This window comes from Osmerus eperlanus, chromosome 26 (assembly GCF_963692335.1).
Source record: "Osmerus eperlanus chromosome 26, fOsmEpe2.1, whole genome shotgun sequence".
Taxonomy (NCBI): Eukaryota; Metazoa; Chordata; class Actinopteri; order Osmeriformes; family Osmeridae; genus Osmerus; species Osmerus eperlanus.
The window spans coordinates 4,635,404-4,656,520 of NC_085043.1; the positions used below are offsets into that span (position 1 = coordinate 4,635,404).

General features: G+C 40.8%; 1 protein-coding gene across 5 annotated transcripts in view; it reads right to left on the reverse strand.

The window, feature by feature from the left end:
- The window catches only part of LOC134012795 (zinc finger protein GLIS1), a 64,036-nt gene that overhangs the window by 41,642 nt on the left and 1,277 nt on the right, over window positions 1-21,117 (reverse strand). For all 5 annotated transcript variants that reach the window (XM_062452386.1, XM_062452385.1, XM_062452388.1 and 2 more), the window contains exon 3: window positions 857-1,052. In XM_062452386.1, the coding sequence (XP_062308370.1) occupies window positions 857-1,052 (196 nt within the window). The remainder of the gene's footprint in view (window positions 1-856; window positions 1,053-21,117) is intronic.

Sequence of the window (21,117 nt, forward strand, 5' to 3'; positions counted from 1 at the left end):
ACAGCCTTGTGTGTCTCTGACAGGCTTCGATGACACAAAAGGGTTAAACCCCACCCTACACTGGGATAAATGGGAGTCATCTGGTTTGTTGGCATAATGGCTGCTTCTGAAGATTCAGCGCTTACAATACTGTGTATTATGGTGGGAATCTTGCTCCCGGTGAATGGAAGCCAGGTCGTATTTCTCCATGCGTAGCTGTGATCTCCTACATAATAATTCCTGTCAGTTCCCTCATTATGGATTTTGTGCAAAGATCTTGAGTGATGTGAGAAGGCTCCTCTTTCTCTATCCTGTTCATGAAGGAATCCTCTTTGTTTGCTCTCCCTGAGCATGCTGGGAGTGAGTTGCTAACGCTAGCTGGGATAAAGCTGCAGTTTGGGATTTTTTCGTAGTCAATAAAGAGTAGCCCCCTTTCATGAGTGCTGTTTCCTGTTTGGCTGTGGCAATGGAATTCTGAGACAATATGAGTGAATTGAATGTCTGTCCATAAGCACTTTCGGGTATATGGCTGTGATCTGAGGGAGAAAAGAGAGAGCGAAAGGAGGAGTAGGAAAAGGTGGGGGAGGAGGAAAGGAGCTGATAACGGCAGTGAAACTACACTGAGTAGACCCATTCACAAACATTTCATCAACAGTACAGCATGTGTGTATCAGATGGTATGATTCCAATACCATTTTGAATTACATGTTTTTTTAACAGTCAGTAGGCTGCATACGTTTTCAATAAATCATATACTATATATTGGATGACCTTTAAAACAGAGTTGTAAAAATATGTATTTTCAGTGCCAAAGATTTAAATGGTCTACTATAGTATAAAGAAATGCTATAAGAAAACCTTGGTGTGTTGGCCTTACCTGGCCTCTTGCTGTTGCTGGAGATGCAGGGTCTGTGTGGGTCTGTCACAGTGCAGGCTGTGGTGGTAGAGACCCCCGGGCAGGTCCCCTGCAGGCACTACCATGCTTTGCCCACAGCGCATCAGGGTGCTCTCGATGCCCCCAAGGTCAGCTGTGATGTCCTTCTCAGAACAGTAGGTGCTACAGCCTCCGTTTGCTGGAAAACATCAGGGGGTATGGGACCAATAACCACATCAGTGTACTACTTAGAATCACATCACACATACGAGTCACAGATGGCAAAAGAGATATTGTAAAGACACGTGATCCTAAATACAGCTCAATGGGAAAGTTGGAGCACAGTCAAACTTTTTGGCCAGGAAAACATAAAAAAACACCCCTGCAAGATGAATAATTTCCACAGAGAGCAAGATATTCCACTGAGACTGTAGTTACTCTAGCAGTGATATGTCAAATGTATATTAAATGATGAGAATTCTCTCAAGGAAAGCTACATTTTTCTCATGTGATGATCTTTGGAGGAAATGTGTTCTCTCTTCTGAACTTTAAAAGCTGATAGCAGCTTTGTTGCCAGAGAGAGATTCATCACCCTCAACTGTGTACACTGTATACTATGTACAGTACACAAGGCACATTATGGTGTAATTACAATCTAATTACAATCTTTTCTACCATGGGAATACCTACTGCAAATGATTCATTGTAAATGTAACATAGTCCTGAGGGAGTAAAGGCCTTAAATTGTAAAGTATCCCCCAAAAGTGTAAACTCGGATATATCACAAGCTGGATGATAAGATGGTAAGACAAAAGTCACATTTTAATTTCTAACGTGTAAAATTTCTTATCGCAAAACTAGCATCTAACTAATCCCACAAAAACATTACACACAATGATACGTGAGGCTGATGGACTGAAGACACTTTCAATACTCAAAGGTTGTCTCAACAAAAAGGTTTCACTAAAACATGCTTTATGACCAAAAAAAGAAACGTGACAGATTAAAAGGAAGCAGAACTAGGTGGTGCATGAGGAAACATTTGCTGTGGGAAAGACGATACCCCGTCACTTACGTGTAGTCGGGCACAGGTCCCCTGTAACTCAATTTCTCTAATTCAATTTGCTCATAATGATGTTATTGACAATGTTATCACACTCCCTGAGTTATCTTTAATACAGGCACCCACACATGTCCCGGGTAGAATAAGAGAGAAAGGGAAGAAGAAATGCAGTGAAATTAAACAAGAGAAGATACAAAACAGATAAAGACAGGAGAGAGTAAATAAGCTTTGAGAGACAGACAAAGGAAAGGAAAGGGAAAGGATGGGCTGAGAGAAAAAGAGAGCGATGAAGAGACAGAGAAAGAGAGGCAAATCAAACACTGTAGCATTGCTGAGGGAATATGAGAGGCATGCTGGTTTCACTCAGAGCCGTAAACAGAAGGCAATAATTTTTTTCTAAGAATACAAATGGTTTTGTTTATTAAGGCTTGGATCATTCTGTCTTTTTTTTCTCTCTTTGGCTGAGCCTTTCTGAGTTAGAATATCCAACTGTGTTTGTGTATAAAACGTTACGGCCTGTTGATCGACAGCCAAGTAGTTCTTGCCTCATCTGGAGCAAGAGTGATTCCATCAGGATGGATAAGGGCAACATGACATTAGTAGACAGAATGATTGGAGTCAGGGTTCACAAAAGCATCATTTATTTAAATCAGACAGTTGCCCAGAACTGATTATCAATTTTTTTGTTTGTTTTTTGAGACAAAAAAACACAATATATTCAATAATTGGCAGCGTTTGACAAATATATTTTCTTATTTGACTTCAATTATCATCAGGAGTGTATTCAGACATGACTTCCAAAGCACTGCACTTGGCTCTCTGGAAGACAAATCTCTATTTTTGGCATTGATTGCTCCTACAAGTTGTGTGTTTTGAACTTGTTCAATCACTCTCAGTCCAATAAAGTCAAGGTCTGTGGACTCAGTTTCATCACAAATGCATTATTCTGTACTATAGAGAAACCGAATGCTCAAGTGATTTCAAGCCATGCTACATTAGTAATAGAATCAGTCATGCTCAGGCTGGAGAAACAGGCTTTTCAACATATGGTGGCTTGGAATAGGACCAAGCGTAATTCAGTTTATATTGAGTATACTGATGTGCCATGGCAATTCATCATTTAATATTTCATTGTGTGTTAGGGACTGGTTTGATCAGGAGGTGGAAGCCAGTGAGAGCACTGGGGACTGAGGTGAAACATAAGACAACCAGACGCAATGACAAAGCTCCAAAAATAGTGTGACAGCTGGGGAGAGAGGAAGAGAGACAGAGTGTGAGAGTGAGAAAGAGAGATATGGCAATGGTGAGAGATGGCAGGAGGGGGAGATGGTGAGAGGGTGAGTGGGAGAGAGGGAGAGAGGAAGAGAGGAAGAGAGGAAGAGGAGGAAAGAGGTTATAAGTAGTCGATTTGGGTTCAGTAACAGTGATCATAGGTGGTCTCACAAGCCAAAATAAGATAGTGATAGTGGCCTTTCATCAACATCTTCCCTTTATCACAGAAATTAGTTTTGTGTGTGGTGGAGTGGGAAAAAAATCAAACAATCAAATGTAAGGGAATCTACTGTAGAGTACCAAGTAGTAATTTCAAATATATATCAATTAAATATAATAGGTAAATGCAATGAATTTGTGTAAAAATGTCTAAAAGTCAGTTTACAAGCCAGCAGTGTTGGGAAGCAGGTTTAACTGCACACTTGCAAGCGTTCAGAGCCAATTAGAAGTGACAATCTCAGGGCGTGTGACCAGGGAAAGGGAACTGTTTACCATCAACGTTTGACTAGAATCACCGGGGGCAACCGTGCTGCACTACCAAGACCATGTCCACATGTGCTGCTGGCTCATCCTCATAAACATTCACTGATGTCAGCATTAACAACCAGAGACAGAGACAAGAAGAAGGCCTCTATTGTTACCCCCCCCCCCCCCCTCCCGCCTTACCCCCAAACTTAAGACACCACCCAGCAATTGGAAAAGGACCATTGGAAAATACCCTGCTGACATCACGCTATTGCGCCTGTTGGTATGGTCTCTGTTCCACCCCTTTAAAGTTCAAGTGCTATGTTCCGATTCATGAGCATCACTTCAGGATGATGCTAAACGGAACAGTTCACTTAAGCTTGTTGGGGGGACAGTGAGATTGGAAAGCATTGATGAGCCTTTGGTGAAAACAAACCAAACAATTGTAATAGATGGAATGATTGTGTTGGGATAAATGTGGTTAATGGTGAACTTTTTTGTTCTCACAGATGGGATTATTTTTTGGCTTGTGTCAAAGACTGAAACAAGTTTCCAATCACCCCCAATGAGAGGGTCTGATGTCATCCATTTGTCATGCTTCCTCCTTTCAAAAGCCCTTGAGAACACAAAGCAAAGCCATAAAAAATATAATATGCATCTAAGCCACAAAGGAAAGCTTTTTTAATTGGTTTCCATGATGAGACTCTACTACGAGAGTTTGTTAAATAAGACAACGGATAAGTGTATAACTTGTTCATACACTAAAATACAATAAAATGTTTCCATAGGGTCTAATCATTTTAAACGTACAATGCGTGTCCAATCTGGAAGTGCATGTTTGCTCGGAAACAGTATTGCTAATCTTTGAAGTTACTCAAGTCAACTCCAAGTTGAAAGAGGTCAAGTGAAAAGCATTCAGCTACAGTACTCAAAGACTAAACACTTGATCTCACCTCTCTCTCTCTCTCTCTCTCTCTCTCTCTCTCTCTCTCTCTCTCTCTCCCTCCCATTCCCTGTGTCCTGCATCCCCTTCTACCACCCCCCACCCACACACACACACACACACCTTCTCTCTTCGGACAAAATTACTTTCCTTGCATCTGATCGGCAGATGGTCTGGGCTGCATTATTACATGTAATTGGTGGTAATCTTTGGCGATGTTTTATTTCGGTGACACTTCATTTTCTATAATTCTCGCCTCTGCTTTTAAGTCACCTAAGAACTGTGTTAAGTGCTGGAGCAAGACTGCACTTGTGCCAACGTTTAATGTGTTCAGGCCTTCCGAGATGCGAAAGGGAATGAAATGCAGATGTTGGGGGATGATTTCAGAGTGGGGGGGTGGAGGGGGGATAGGGTGGAGAGGTGCCTTCAGAGGTGTACTGTACTAGGAACGCAGGGCAGACGAGAGAAACGGGATGTCAAGACAGAGGCAACCAATCTGAACCCGGGAAACAAAAAGCTGCCAAAACCACAAGACAGATGCATCTGGAAATCCACCGTGACACCTCGACTCAGGCCACTTAGGCTTCATAAATCATCTGCACCTAAACGGTTAATAGTGATTTGTTTATTCTTCCTCTCACCTTTCTCACCACTCTCTCTTTCTTCTTTCTTTTGTAACACTAAAAACGTCCCCAGAGTTGATTACATTCTCTGCCATGTGTACTCTGGTGATTCAGGAACACTCGAGTTTGTGACTTGTCCAGTGCAGATGTTGTGCATTATCGTCCAAAGCCTTCCTCTGCTTCTTCAAATCTCATAACTCATGTCTATATTTGTGTCTGTGGTATATGGGTCCCGGAACCTATTTGTTTGCTTAGTAATGGACGTAGGATTGAAAACCTGAGGGCACAAGTAAATGAAAAATAACAAAGTCTAGAGGGAAGGCTCTTTTAAACAGGTGCTCGACTGAGTAAGGAAGGAGAAAAACTCTATTAAATTAAGAAGGGCAGAAATGTCTGTGTTTTCTTAGAAAGGATTACTAGTACCAGCAGACATGAGAACTTTCATGAGGATGAAATCAGTTTGTTATGGCTGTTTTTTGCTGTGCTGGGATAGGTATCCATGTTGTTTCATATCACTTTCAGTCTGATACCTAAAAAGTAAGAGAATAATTGCTACAAATAGAAAATGCGTAAAAACAATATTCTATAAGGTAATTCTCTAATGGAAGTTACATTTTTATTTAGGATTTCCAGGCAGCCTTACACTTTTATCTTTGTTTGTTTATTGAGGGTGTCTGCGGACAAAGATTGATATTTCTGTGATCAGACACATTAATGGGTTTTCCAACATTTTAGAGGAAGACAACTTTTGTTGAGAGAAACAGACTTCCTTGTAACTTTAACCCAATTCTGACAGAGCACCACTGACCGCTGCCTGAACACAAACAAACAGCTGGCTGTAAATGCACCATACCTTCAGACAATTGTGTCTCTCAGGAATACAAACACACACCCCCACACACACACACAGGTGTTTGTAAAAATGTTGTCTCACAAACATACACCACGTCTACACATGGTCTACATGATACGCTTTGGACTGATTGGATTATCATCTCATGACTATCTCTCAGGTGCTCTCAGGTGAACTCTGTTGTTCTCTTCCTTTGTTGTAATTAGAGGTTTACACTTGTGCATGTCACCACCTGGTGGTCACACTATGCCACTGGTGGTGCCCAAAACTCCACACAGAAGTGACACTTACAGCAGATGGGTGTAACATCAAAACAGCCTGAGTGTGTACTGCCTGAACGTGTGAGTGACAGGTGAATATTTGACCATTAAAGAGTAGTTGGAACACCCCTACACACACAGGGGTCTGGCTATATCATTCTTATAACATCTATAATGCACTACATATTCCTCATGGCAATCTTCCTTTAAGAGCACCATCCTCTGTTTACTTGACTAGTCGAGATTCACTTGAGTTCTCTTGCCAAATTAAGAAGTCGGTTACTCACTCAATAATTGTAGGATCACTACATTGAATCACCTCATCTACGGGACAGTATGTGTAAAAGCAAAATACCAAGATGTTGCCCCTACAGGGACATCTCTCTTTGCATCAGTATGGTCGAGTACACAGTGTCTTCCCAGACACTAGGGAGACTCAGGTGGATAGATGTACTGTCTGGGGCTATGGCGCGGACTACCAGACATGACTGGTGTTGCACCAAAATCAGTGATCAATCGAAAAGTGTGACCAGGGGGAGTTTTTCAAACGGCTTGCCATTCTTTTGAGCAAATGTTAGGGTTAGGGCTCGAACATTTGCTGAACCATTAAAGTAACAGACGCATTCTGAGCAGGTGCAGGGTACAGCTCTGGTCCCGGGGCCTCGGTCAAGCTGCTAGAACCTAGGGCTGCCTGCCCGTGATGTGTTGTGTGAGCGTCAGGACTTACATATATTTTAGAAGCACCACACCCTGTCTGAGAGTGTGTTACTGTACATTTTGATGTACAGACTGATTGGATTTTCGAGAAAAAATGTTCTTTGAAACATTCTAACAATATTAGCTTCAAAAACAGGTGTCCCTTGCTTATTCTAGTGCACGTGTGTGTGTGTGTGTGTGTGTGTGTGTGTGTGTGTGTGTGTGTGTGTGTGGGTGTGTGCTTGCGTGTGTGTGTGTGCTTGCTCCAGAGAATAAACACTGTATATAAATCTGAAGTGAAAAATAAACTGGCAGAGTTAGCACAGAAACTGAGCTTTTCTTTGGAACAATAGTCCTCAGTTACTCTATGAGCCGGCATACGCCATATCAAAACCCACTTGTATTCCCTAAGAAATATATGAAATGAGATCCATACTGTATGTCAAACATTATCTGATATGTATCTGTATTTATCCCAATTACTGCAATTATACAATAACAAGTGCCTTGGTGAAAAAAGCATTTACAGTCGTATACTAAATCCCTTGTTAGTAGCTCTGAGGGAGTAAAGTCACAATTTATGTCTCTTAGAGGCAATGAAAGTCACTCTAAGCATTCCTAGAGAATGACAACAGTGGGCAGTTGACAGATAATGTGTTTCCTCTTTGTCACCATATGCGGGTGTATAAGATTGTGTATGTGTGTGTTTGCAAATTAGTGAAAGAGGGATGTACTTGAGTGAGAAAGAGGTAAGGGAGCAACTTCTTAGAGAAACAGACAGAGAGGGACATAGGAATAAGCTTTACTATGGGCAGACGTGTAGCGCGTGTTCTGCTTTTATACTGAGTCTCTTAGACCCACATTACACTGGACTGTTGTTTTTGTACTGTAGTTCACATGAATAGAGCTTCCTTAGACAAACCTCAAGCCTTAGCCAACATCATGTTCACAGTTTGGATTGCAGTATAGAAATGCACTAGTTCGTCAGCCAGTTCCCAATATTTACAAGCTAGCCAAAATCTGTGACAGAATTCGATTGAACGCAGATGGCAGGAAATTCCCTCCAAATGACAGTGGCCAAACTAGACCACAAAACACAAGAGTAACTCAGAATAGTAGACACACAGAGAACACATCTTCTGAATCTCTTCCTAGCACCCCCTTCCCCTCATACACCCACTACTCTTTCCCACACCCCCATCCCTCCTTATGTCACTGATTAGGGTTTGACATGAATAAAGATTAATGGGACTTCTGTAAAACAAGTAATCAATTTGCAGTAATGATTGTACATTTTTTATGGTTTCAAAGGGGAGTTGGGCAAAAAACTAACAAATGTAAATAAGAATGAGATATTGAATTAAGGAGACAGAGATTTAAATGGAACCCTTTATAAAAGATTTTACTTACTGTGCACACAGTGAAAAGCCTTCGGTGAATCTTAGAGGGGATGCTTGTTATTAAAAAGCGCAAAACCATATGGGAACATAGAGAACAAAGACAGGAATCATATTTCACTTCCTATTTTTGTTATATTTTAGTGGAGGAGGAATAGTGGAATGCTTCCATGAGTGGGATATGTTCAAAGCATGCATAGTAACGGCTTAGTTTTTACGTTTCCGGCTATGGTTGTGGCAATGTTCCTCCACTTTTTGGCACGAGAAAGAGAGTATTAGTCAAGATGATTAGGGGGGTGACTTGGCCCAAAAGTTTCCCTTTGAGGAAAGTGAGTTTTAAAAAAAGGACACAATTTGCTTTGACAGCAGAGGCAGAGAAGGAAGCTTTTATTTTGATTTGATTATTTTTGTTGTTTCATGTCACCATTTTCCATGCCCTCAGATCTCAGAACATAGAGTAAAACGATCTGCTTAAACATAGGAACTTAATCCCCAAGCATGTCCTCATAACAAATGTAATTTTACAACTGAGGAGAACGCATGACACATGGACAGCCAGAGCCCTGCTCCTGGTCTCTCCATGCTGTGGTAAAGTGGGAGTGCTGTATAATCTTCTCTCTAACTGTCCCCTCCCATACCTCCCTCCCACCTGGAGACTATTCCCTCCCTGTCTAGTTGCACACAATTCATGAGCAACAAAGATGGCAGACTATTCTGGATATGGTTTACACATAAACACAAGTGAGGTGGTTAAATATACACTTCTGTTGTTGTATGAGTAAATATCATACATCTGGAAAGGGACACCCTGGAGGGTGTCCCTGGTCAGTACCAGGGTCCTGGAGACCCTGGTACTGACCTTCCAAGCGGTAAACGGGACTGCACCCGATTACATCAAGTCTCTCCTCCAGCCTTACACCGCCACCCGCCACCTACGGTCTTATTCCGACAACCGTCTGGTGGTCCCACCTCTCAAGAGCACCCGCTCCAAACCCAAGCTCTTCTCCTGTCTGGCCCCCCAATGGTGGAATCACCTCCCCACTTCCATCAGAGACACCGACTGTCTCCCCACCTTCAAGAAAAGGCTCAAGACGCACTTGTTCCGGGAGTACAACGGAACTTAGGAATGACTTGCTGGACTTGATGTTTCCTCCAGGAACACAATGACTCTTTTTGAGGGACTTATTGCTCTTGTTGGTTAGTTGTAACTGATTTAACTTCTTGTACTAGCTGTGAAGTATATTATTGTTGCTTGCTTTCCTACAGGTACGCTCTTGCACTTTTGAGGTTCATGTTGTCTAATTGTAACTTGTTTAACTACATCCTCTTATGTTTCTTCCCATTGGCACTTATTTGCTTTTCACAATGTATGCTTCATGTTTTGGCTAGCCGCATTGTTTTTGAGGCGATCTCGTTGTTTATGATCTCTGACCTATGCACTTTTGTAATGCTCTCTCTTGGAAGTCGCTTTGGATAAAAGCGTCTGCTAAATTAATAAATGTAAATGTAATGGGAAAATTAACCTCATATTTTCTGGACCGTTCTCTATTCAGACTGTTACACAGATGTAACAGTTACATTGTATCTTTATAATGGAGAATAAATACGAAGGGGGAACTGCGTTTTTCCACTCTGTAAACCAGTGTTGATTTTCAAACCTCACATACCAAGGGAAGTGAATGATACTTTTTTTCCTTTTTATCATGTGAGGAGTCGTCTCTCACCAAAGGTTTTTGCTCTTGGAGCTCACCTCTAACCCACAAACACACTCTCACACACACACACACACACCAAGTAACCAGAGAAGGACAGTTTACCAGACACTATATATCATTGCACATCAAACAGAGCCTCCTGATGCAGGGGACAGGAGGAGGGGAGTGTCCAGACTTTGTTCGGACTGCACACGCAAGAAGAACACATGGTGGGAAACTGCTTGAGAAATGATGGCATGACTCAGGAACCCCGATGTTTGGGGATTTGAGGGTTGGAGCGGCCAATGAAAAAAGTTAAATGATACCTACCGACACCTATGGAAACACATTCAATCTTGCGTAGTGGGGGTTCAATGTACAACTATTTATACAGACAACGGCACCGCACACTAGAAAAGACAGGGCCACCATCAAAGAGCTTTACGAGCATATATATTCTCACTATGTAAGCATTTGGATGTCCAGGCATTAAAGCTTCTCATGTTTTCCCTTCTCTTATTTGAGGGCTGTAATAAGACCTCTTTTGTTATGATTTTTGCTCTCACAACACTCTTCCCAATGGACAATCTGTGGGTCAGGTCCCAAAAAACACAGAACATGGCTGAGATGAGACTTGGACTATTTGGACTATCTCTATTTACAGGAGACTAATCTGTTTATCTGCTAGGTGAATTTACTTCAAAGTATTAACTACTGTAATAGTACAAGGCAGTTGAAAACAATATGACACAAACAGCTGAGGTAGATTGTCAGGAATATTGCCTTCATAATGTGTGGATAGATGGAAACATCAGCCAAGAGGCTTATGTTTAACAGCATTTTGGTCGGGTGGGAGATTATATTGTGGTGACAGGCAGCAGAGGCAGACGATAATGAATAGAAATAAAGAAATCATTATTCTTAATTTGAATCACTCCATCTTTACCATCTGTGGTGTTTGGCTCTGCATGGCGAGCGAGTTTTAGGGGCTGAGTGGGGAGGAATCCTCCAAGGGCTTAGGGCCGTACCATGTGTCAAGTCTTTCACATTACCTGGCATTCATTGTGAAGCTCTTTTACGAACCATAAAAAATATTCATTTCATCCCTGAACTGTTTTCCAATAACGACTCCAAACCCATAAAGGAGTTTGCTTTTCATTTATTTTTATTTGAAAAACTTTGAAATGCAAATGTTTGTTTCCTTACATGTAAAAAAAGGAGAGATGCGATCTTAAAAGAAATGTTTTATGTGATATATAAATTCTCACCGTTTTACATCATCCCTTACATAAACATGCAGAAAATGTTTGGTTGACATTAGGGCAAGTCTTTTTGTGCTGCTAAATGAGTGTTCCTTGGCATGGTCTAGTGTACATATCCTGAAGCTTCGCCGACTTTCTTGCTGGCATCCCTTCAGCCTGTGAAGCTTGTAGAAGACTGGCATCTTTAAAGTGACCAGATTAGCCATATTTTCATGTTAAATGACCAGGACCAGTCTTGTAAAATGTGGTCTCTAGCTTATTGGGCATTTAGATTTACAGCTAGTGCTACAATATCTATGATCAAAGATTTGTTGATTTTTACTGAAGGTTATGGTTTTTAGATAAACACTAAATGTTTTGTGCTTTTTTTCTGTAAACTACCTATTTTAAAGGCCTTAAACCACATTGTATCTGCTTTCAACATACACACTTGGCAACATGATAATTTTTTCACCATCTCTTTCATTTAATATCCCAGCATGCTTCTTCTTTTCAGCATTATTTTTAAGAACAATGACTGTGTTCCTTAAAATAAATCACAAAATATTTATTGTTCCTAAATTAAGAGTGCAGTGAAGAGTATCAGGGTAAGACATCTCCTTCTGTGCATCAAAATGATCAAGAACATGTCAGAAGCTAAACCTAACTCCAACCCTGGAGATTAATAGATTTTACATCACCATTCACGTTCCTTGAATACTCTTTATAATTCAATTACTGTCAATCTTACTATGAATACTTCAACCATACCTGTACCATTCCAGAAATTTTTCCAGAAGAGGGGAACAAGTTTAGAAGTAAATTGTTAGGTTTGATACAAAGTTACAGCCCCATGTTCTAAGGCCAACTCTGTGTTTGAGCCTGGAGAAGGACCGAAGCTGTATAGAGTTCATTAGAAAGCCAAAGTTGTCGGAAGATGTGGCTAACCCCGTGGTGTAAACAATGACAGCGTATGAGAAAACCAGCAAGAGTCTCTTCAGAGCTGTGTGGTTAAGAGTGTTCTCATGTGGAATGAAAAACATGTTTCTAACGGTCAATGTTCAATTTGAAAACCCAAGAGCTTTCTTTCACTGGTGGGCAAAATAAACGTGGATTCGAAAGTTTGCTAAAATTAAACCTAAAATGAGACTAAAGGGGATTATTAAGGTCTATTTCTTCAAACAAAGCCTACATTTTGTTGTAATATGTCAAAGGAAATCAGTGGGAAGTAATTTATAAATCCATTTAGCTTCCTATTTATTTTAAGTAGCTGTCATGAGCTATGGACAAATGTAAGAAGCATTATCCACATGTTCAACCTTTATATTGAACAATAAGCTAGATAGTTCTTTCAAAATTAAAAACTCAAAGATATTTTTCACTTCAAGTAATATTTTTGTGAATCTCCAGTGTCTCAGACAGTACTTACAGTACTGCCTGGATAAACAGTTACACAGTAAGTCTATGTTACTTGCTGGAACAGCAAACACACTGTCAAACTCTATGTATCCGTTTGATAGTTCCGTGCAGCGTAATTCTGTAGAACAAGCAGCAGGTATTTGTTAGTTGGTCAGTGTTTAAATTGGGTCCGTCAGAGGCCTGTTCAGGAGCACCGGGCTGTTTTGACTGAGCTGTCTCAGAGAAGGCCTGGCCATGGAGACTCCCAGCATTTGTAAGAGATTAGCAGCCTAGGCCTGATGTAGTGAGGCCAGGTCAGATAGAGTGCAGCAAGAGGACGAGGAAAGGCAAGAAGTTCCACCTCTATCTTTCCCATCTGTGGTACACAAGCTGTCTGCTACGAGTACACACGAAGTACAAGTTTGTAATGTGATCATGGTTTTTGGTAAAATGTGTGTGTGTGTGTGATTTTATGTATGTTTCTGTGTGTTTCTGTGTTGTCTGTGTGAGTGGGTCACGCACGGTCTCACAGAAGGGGCTATGCCCTCATGTCACGTTACCTGGTTTGACACTTAGTGCCCGTGTCATGCTACTGAAGAAGGGATTGAGATCCCAGAGTAGAACACTATCAGGATTCAATTCTGTTGTAAAAGGAGCTATGCCAGTTTTCGTTTTTCGCATTCCATGTTTATGGAGACCACAGGGATGTGCTGTGAGATTTGAACGGTCTTAGTTTGGGTACATATGCTGAAAAAAACTGTAAGAATAGTCGACATGATCATGGAGTCCATCATTAGCCAAGAGACTAAATGAAAACCAACTGTGCGGGAACAATGAAATAATTTGTCAAGGGAAAAGCGGTGCAGATAAATTCTGCAAAGCCTTTTCCAATTGGCGGACGTGGCAGGGATCAGGGCCAACTACTCAGCACCTGGCTGTCAGAGCCTTAACTGCCGAACTTGATTACTGTTTTAAAAGCTCCGCTATTAGATTGATGTCAATACTAGGCTCAACAAGCCTAATTTTTTTTTATCAGCATCAGTCAACATGTGCTGTGAGATCACTTTTTAAGGTCCAAAGATAAGCATAAAGTGAAAAAAAAAAGTTTCCCTCCAGTTTTTTTTCTAAATCCATGACTCTGGTTCAGTGAACACATACTGGGGTGGACGCCAATATTTTTCTGAAATATTCATGTCAAAAACTCCAAGTGATATATAAGAATACTTTCCTGTTGCGTGTATAGGTTTAAATGGAGGCCTATGCTCATTTTTTTTGTGTGGATCCAGGAATCCCAGCAAATCCGTTATATGGTGTACAGCTTCTCTCGATGGGCCATACCTCTGTCATAAACGTTACACACGGAGCTGGGGGGGAATGGGCCGTAAACATTAAGCCAAAAAGGACACTCAAATGACCTGGTTCCTATTAGTTTGAGATTGTTTTCTTTTCTACATTCGCTATGGCCAGAATGAGCCATAAGCGACACCATCCCTCCACCTCACCCCACCATACCAGCCTCTCATTTTGTGCTCCCCCACCACCACCACCGCCTGTGTAAGATCAAGCTTTTTTCAAATCTCTTTGATTCAGATATGTGTTATTCCTATGAGAAGAACAATACAATACACTTACATTCACACACACATGTGCAGTGCACATTTACCTCTGGAACTGTCCATCCCCTATACTCTATTCTGCTCTTCACTTCATTACTATACAAATGCACTCATACTTCCAGCTATATCTACCAATGGTAAACTGCTAAAAGTTCTTAAGTGTCCAACACAATATTTTTATTAAGTAGCTTTTTTAAATCAACTGACAGCTGAGCTGTTTAGTAAGTATACAAAGAGGTACAGACAAGATATTCCACTTTATATGAATACATTTAGTCATTTAGCAGACGCTCTTATCCAGAGCGACTTACAGTAAGTGCAGGGACATTCCCACGAGGCAAGTAGGGTGAAGTGCCTTGCCCAAGGACACAACGTCATTTTACACGGCCGGAAATCGAACCGGCAACCTTCTGATTAATAGACCGATTCCCTAACCGCTCAGCCATCTGACCCCCTACACAATGCACAATATGAAAAGTTGTGGTCCCATTATTGTCTAGATGGTTAACGGCTCTTAGACAATTACTTCACAGGTAGGGAAAATGCAAAGGGATATATACAAATCATTATTGTAAAGAATTGAACTGTGACCAAATGACAAATTATATGCTATGCAACCAATGAGATGAGGGACGTGGTGAATAAGATCAACCCTTCATCTTTAGAAATCCAGACTGCAACCTCACTTAAAAAAATCATCTCTCATTTCATGATTCACTCCATTGAGTGTTGTCATATGGCACTAAACACTGTCATAAAAAAAGAATGTCCGACAAATTTGTTCCCATACGGTACATATCTCTGTCTCAAATGGCCTGGACAATACAGCTTCAGTTTGAAGTGAATGGTTCAAGCACATAAGAAGATATGAGGTTTCCCTGGCTACAATTCCCAGGCAATGGGAAAGTAAAGAGACTACACAAAGAATTATATTACAATCTATTGTGGGAAATTGCATCCCTTATCGCGTATAGAATCTCCCAACTCTAACATGAACCTAGTGAACAGCCGCCTCTCATTTCAAATATAATTGAAGTCTGTAAAAATAACCTAGAGCATTCTGGGAGATCACAACACTGGCATGGATCCTCAGAACTTTATTAACATCCAGCTTTGGTCTGGCCCTGCTCCCAGGTCCCAGCTTGCAGTCTACTGTAGGGATTAACCTGAACATGGCACTAACCCCACTCCCCTGTAATCCGCTACTTCCTCGGAACATATACGTCCTGTGTAGTGCAGCACGTCTAGAATACCCATAACAAAAGGAGCTATGAGGACCCACATGACACACAAGACACACATGCACCTGACACTTCAGATTGTAGAAATGTTGTGCAGACAAATAATACCCAAATAAACAATAAATACCCAAACAAAGTAGGAATCCTAGTGGGTGACAGTGTAAGACACACTTTAATCAGCAGTAACACTGCACCATTGTGTGAAGTAAATATAATGTATTAGATATCTCTCCAAAGAAAAAATACAGTATTTTTTCAGTTATTGATGGATGATGGCCCTATTTGTTCACAAGCATTGCGAAATAATTTTGCCTTGAATTTCAAAAGTTTCTACTCTAAACAAACCTAATTCAGTTGTAGGGCTTGCTCATGAGCAGTTATTAGCCCAAGGAAAAGCTTGGACTGTAATGTGATATCGCACAGGGCTGGATTGGATTGCTGAGGACAAGAGAATAACTAATTCTTTCAGAATGCTGGGGCTTTTATTAACGAGCAGTAATAAAATCTATAAACTGCACTATTAGACTTTATAATGTCTTTCATAGTCCTCTGGGAATGGGCCAGCCAATCGGCTTGTCTGCTGGCTGGGCACTGCCCCATGGCAGCTTCCTGGCACAAATGCAGAGGGAACAACAGAGAGGATAAAATTTAGCCTTTTGGCTGATTTCTCCCCCCTGCTAATGAAGGCATAAACCAGCTTGGAGAGTTTCATGCTAGCCCGTTTGTTTTTGACCAGTCAGATGAAGCCAGTAGCTGATTGGCCTAGTGAGTGGTCTCTGGCATGCTCGGCCTTGTAAAAACACTGTTTCAGACACCAACCACAACAGAGTCAAGCTCTCGGTGTCTTTGCAACCTGAACAAGTTTCTGCTCTCTGTTTTTGGTGATGTGACACTGGCTTGGTTAGTATAAAGCTGCTACTGTGTACATAGTATAAGTCTTGGTTAAGTCACTTGATTGAGTAAAAAAACAGCAGAGGGTTAAGAGTCTTATATAGGAAACGCAGCCATCTCTCATTGTCAAAGCACATTGTGCAGGTAAAAAAAGGTAAACTGAACTGATCTCCAACCCTATCCTCCCTTTCTCTCACCATACGCCCACCCCTCTCTGTCTCTCTCTCTCTCTTCTTTTAGCCCTCTTCTTCTCCTCCCTCTCCCTCGCTCTCTGCTGCGAGTTGGGCAGGTCCACCATCCACGGGCCAGAGGAGCGATAGGCGCTCATCTGACTGCCACGGAGCCCAGCAGATTTTTCTTTGATGAAACAAGCTAACACGGAGCCAAGAACAGCAAGTGCCACAGCCGAGATGTAAATCAAAAAGCCACCCGTGCGCTAAGTCCCATACAGAGAGGTCTGCAGACGCTGCCGTCTGAAAATGCATGAGTAATACGGGCTCTACAGAGAGTGCGGTTAAATGTGGCATGTGTCCCATGGTACAGGAGAGGGGAGGGGAGGTTAGCGAGGATGGGAGTGAAGGAAAAAACTGTTGTAGAAAGTGGTACAGACAGCACCTATAATCTCTACTGTCTGTGAAATAGTTCAGGCAATACAAGCAGATTGATTTCACATGATAGACAAATTCAATATGCAATGACAAAAAGGAAAGGGAAGAGTGGGTAAACCTTTACATGAGAGATTCTCAAGATAAGGTTCGGGCTATAAATACATTTTATGAGGACACATCTGAGCCAATACAATTTTTTCCAAATCCAAAGCAAATTTCCTCTGGTATTCCTAAAATATTTCGACACAGCAGATTAACAGTTTGGGTTTCATTGGCAAGGAGCTCATGCTCTTGAAAGTGAAAATGCCTTTGGTTACAACGTCATGCCATAGTCATACCACAATCATCAAACATTTGAACTTGATCAAACTACAACATTTAAGTGATAGAGAGGAGTGTCTTTCCCTTCAATGCATCACATAAAACAAGTCTACTAACTTCTTCAGAGCATACTTATGAAATTAGAATTCTAAAAAAGCTCAAATGCTGAATTGCGGTGTCATCGCCAATCTCACCTTATTTTATCATATTTTGTTTATCTGAGTCAATGCCTGCAACACGTTTTCTTCATCTCAGAACATCTTTGATTTCCACAGACGTCATGAGTAATCCTCTATTGGAGTGAGCTGATTCAACCCTCCAAGTTGCCAGACTTGCTCTTTTTTCCTCTTTCTCTGTGACTCAGGAAATGCTCTCAGTCAATTACCCAGCATTCCCTCTTCTCATTCTCAGCCAGACTGAGGTTTACTGGAATACCACAACCAGACTATCATCGATGGGGCTTTATGAATCAGTGGAACATGCTGCAAACATTACACCACCACCCTATACAACCTTTGCTACACTACACCCTTCCCACAGATCTGGCTGCACCGACACATTTACCCATGCCTCACGGTTGAGGTAATGCGAATCACATACAGGAGTAGGCTGGGGAGCTAATCCTGGGAAAAACTTGGTGGTGTGAAGGCCGCAAAGATAAAGTCCATATTGGGTCAATATCATGGTTGTTTTTGCATCTTTCTTAAATCCAGGCTGTATTTGTGTGGCAGTTATAACAGTGGTGGATGCCTGGAAAAACACCTAAGTGCTAAAATGTTGAAGAATTGTTGTGATATAAAACCTAGACGAGGTGCTGCAACCTTTTTCTTTGAGGTTTGATTGTGGCAATCAGGTTTCCCTTGTTTCATCAGAATCCAGAGTAGCACTCTTGAATGCAATGTTTGTCCATCAGAAGTTTAGAGGAGTTAAGTACAGGGGATAGCAATAGGGTTGTGAAGCACTTCTGACACAGTAGCAACTTAAAAGCAGCACTGTTACAGTCGGCTGTTTCCCATAACACTCACATTATCACTCCTTTTTCTGAGAGGCATAGTTGTCTGCTAGGGAAAACACAGGAAACTAAGTCAGTTTTGGGGAATTCAACATGGATGCCAGTGCCACATTATGCACAGTCTCCAAACAGAGTAAGTGTGTGTGTGTGTGTGTGTGTGTGTGTGTGTGTGTGGGTGTGTGTGTGTGTGTGTGTGTGTGTGTGTGTGTGTGTGTGTGTGTGTGTGTGAGTGTGTGTGTGTGTGTGTGTGTGTGTGTGTGTGTGTGGGTGGGTGTGTGCGCAAGGAAAGAAAGTTGCAATAGACACGTCAATAGTCACGACAAGAACTCACTCCTAAATGAATTACTCATCTTTTCACAAGCTGAATCAACAGACTACTTGAGCATTTATGAAAGAGAGAGAGCAGAGGGTTCCAGCACACAGCTAATTAGAAAATTTTCCTTGAATAATCTTAACAAATTTCAGCCAGGAGGAATTTTAGTAAAGTATCAAGTGATGCTAAGATACACACTTAATGCATTCACTCAACATCATCCAAACATATTCCTTAGCAAACTAAATATTTTTGTTGCTAGTGGGCACTAATATTTAGAATTCAGGAGACTCATGGTAGAGATGATCAACTTCTGACTGTTCCCCTTAGTCAGAGCAGTACCTAAAAGACCACACATCCTTTCCATAAAAAAAAAAAAACATTTGACTAACCTAAGTTTGATTACGGTTTTCTGTTTACACCACTAAGAACTTACATGCATACATCACTGAATCTACTGTTTTCAAGATTGTTTGAATAAAATGTGTATTTTAGATTCATCTGAACAGTTTTCATCATGATTTCAAACTGTCCAGACATTTTTATCATGGTAGAAGGAGGCACCACTTAACCTTACCCAGCCTAGCTCTGGTTCACACTTACTGTACCCTCACAGACTTATACTTATTAGGAAATCTATTAATGTAAGATTACAATTTACAACTAAGATTACAACTTACCTGTTCAGAGTTGACTACACAGCTACACAGTTGACTGACTACACAGCGTTTATTAAACATTTAAAGATAATTGTTTACAAACATATCTAATTTGATGAGCACATTTTAAGTATGTATATGCACAGAACCACTAAAGTTGGAAGTTTTCTAAATCATACATTAACTATACAAAGCTTCTTTTTTTTTTTAAGGATACAGACAAATTTAAGGTTAAGGAGTATGGTTGAAAATGTGTTCTGTATTGTGTATTGTATACTTAAATTATGAAAAATAAATAGTAATAATAGAAAATCAACTAACCTCCAGTCTTTCATGCAATTACATACATACATGGAATTAATAACATGTAAAGCCAGTAAGGTCAGAGGAACATCCATGCATCAAAAGCTTGGATGTTCTTATTCCAATGATTCACTTCTGTGAGGAAAGATGCTATTTTATATTTAGTCATTTTAGCAGACGCTCTTATCCAGAGCGACTTAGAGTAAGTACAGGGACATTCCCCCGAGGCAAGTAGGGTGAAGTGCCTTGCCCGAGGACACAACGTAATTTTGCACTGCCGGGGAATCGAACGAGCAACCTTCTGATTACTAGCTCGATTCCCTAACCGCTCAGCCACCTGACTCCTTAAGTAGACTCCTGACTACTTATATGTTTTGGAAGCGCTTTAATACATAAATCAAATGTTCAGCTTGAGTCCTTGGCCAAGCCATAGAGATGAGCATGAGACAATATCACTGAAATGAACACAAAACAAAACCCTGATGAGTCCTATGGATCATTTGGATGCACTTGATTCTGCTAGCAAGCCAAAAAAACACTTGAGAAAGACCTGCAATTAGTGCATTTCAATGGAAGGCGTCTGAACTGTGAATGGAAAAACGTATCCCAGACATTTGGCATATTGAATCCCAAAATTCCCATGTGAATTGCAACATATACAAAAACTCAACAGATTATACATCAGTGAATACAAAATGTGTTTGAAAGAGAAGGATGTGTTGGTTGTATCTGTACCTCTGTTACATGTAACATAACCTAATTTGACACGATTAGTCAATGCCTTTCCCCCTCTTAATTTCCCAATATACAGTACAAAAGTGGACTAACCTGTGCACAAAACTGTACAATCCTGTCAAATTTCACTGTGCCTTTCAGTTTGCAGAACAAGTTCAAAGTTAACAGGAACGTTAATCTTAACTAAGAAAATGACTGAATCCTCAACCATACAAATATCTATTGCATTTCTGTAATTCTATGAGAGAAGGTTCAAAAGCACTATAAAGACAATGAGATTATTCATGGTGGTTTGGAATGATGGCGATGTGTTCCAAAGTTCTCATGAATGCAAAAACACATTCAGACACATATGGTTCGTATTTGGCAAGAAGAAACAATAATCAAATCCTTTGAGCCTCTTTTTGTGAGAGGATGATTGCTAATATAAAAGTCAGTTCTGTATAATCATAATTTAGTATGGGCAAGTAATTACCTCCGCCCTCTCTCCTGCTCAACAACACTATCTAAACAGGATGTATGAGGCTTTCTCAAAGACAACCAGACTATTCTGTTTTCCATAGTCAGGGCACAGGTTTTTTTTGTTTGTTGATTGTTTTAACAACTCAAGCAGGCATCCACAGAGCCCACAGAGAAATGATCTAGTATTATTTGTTGAGC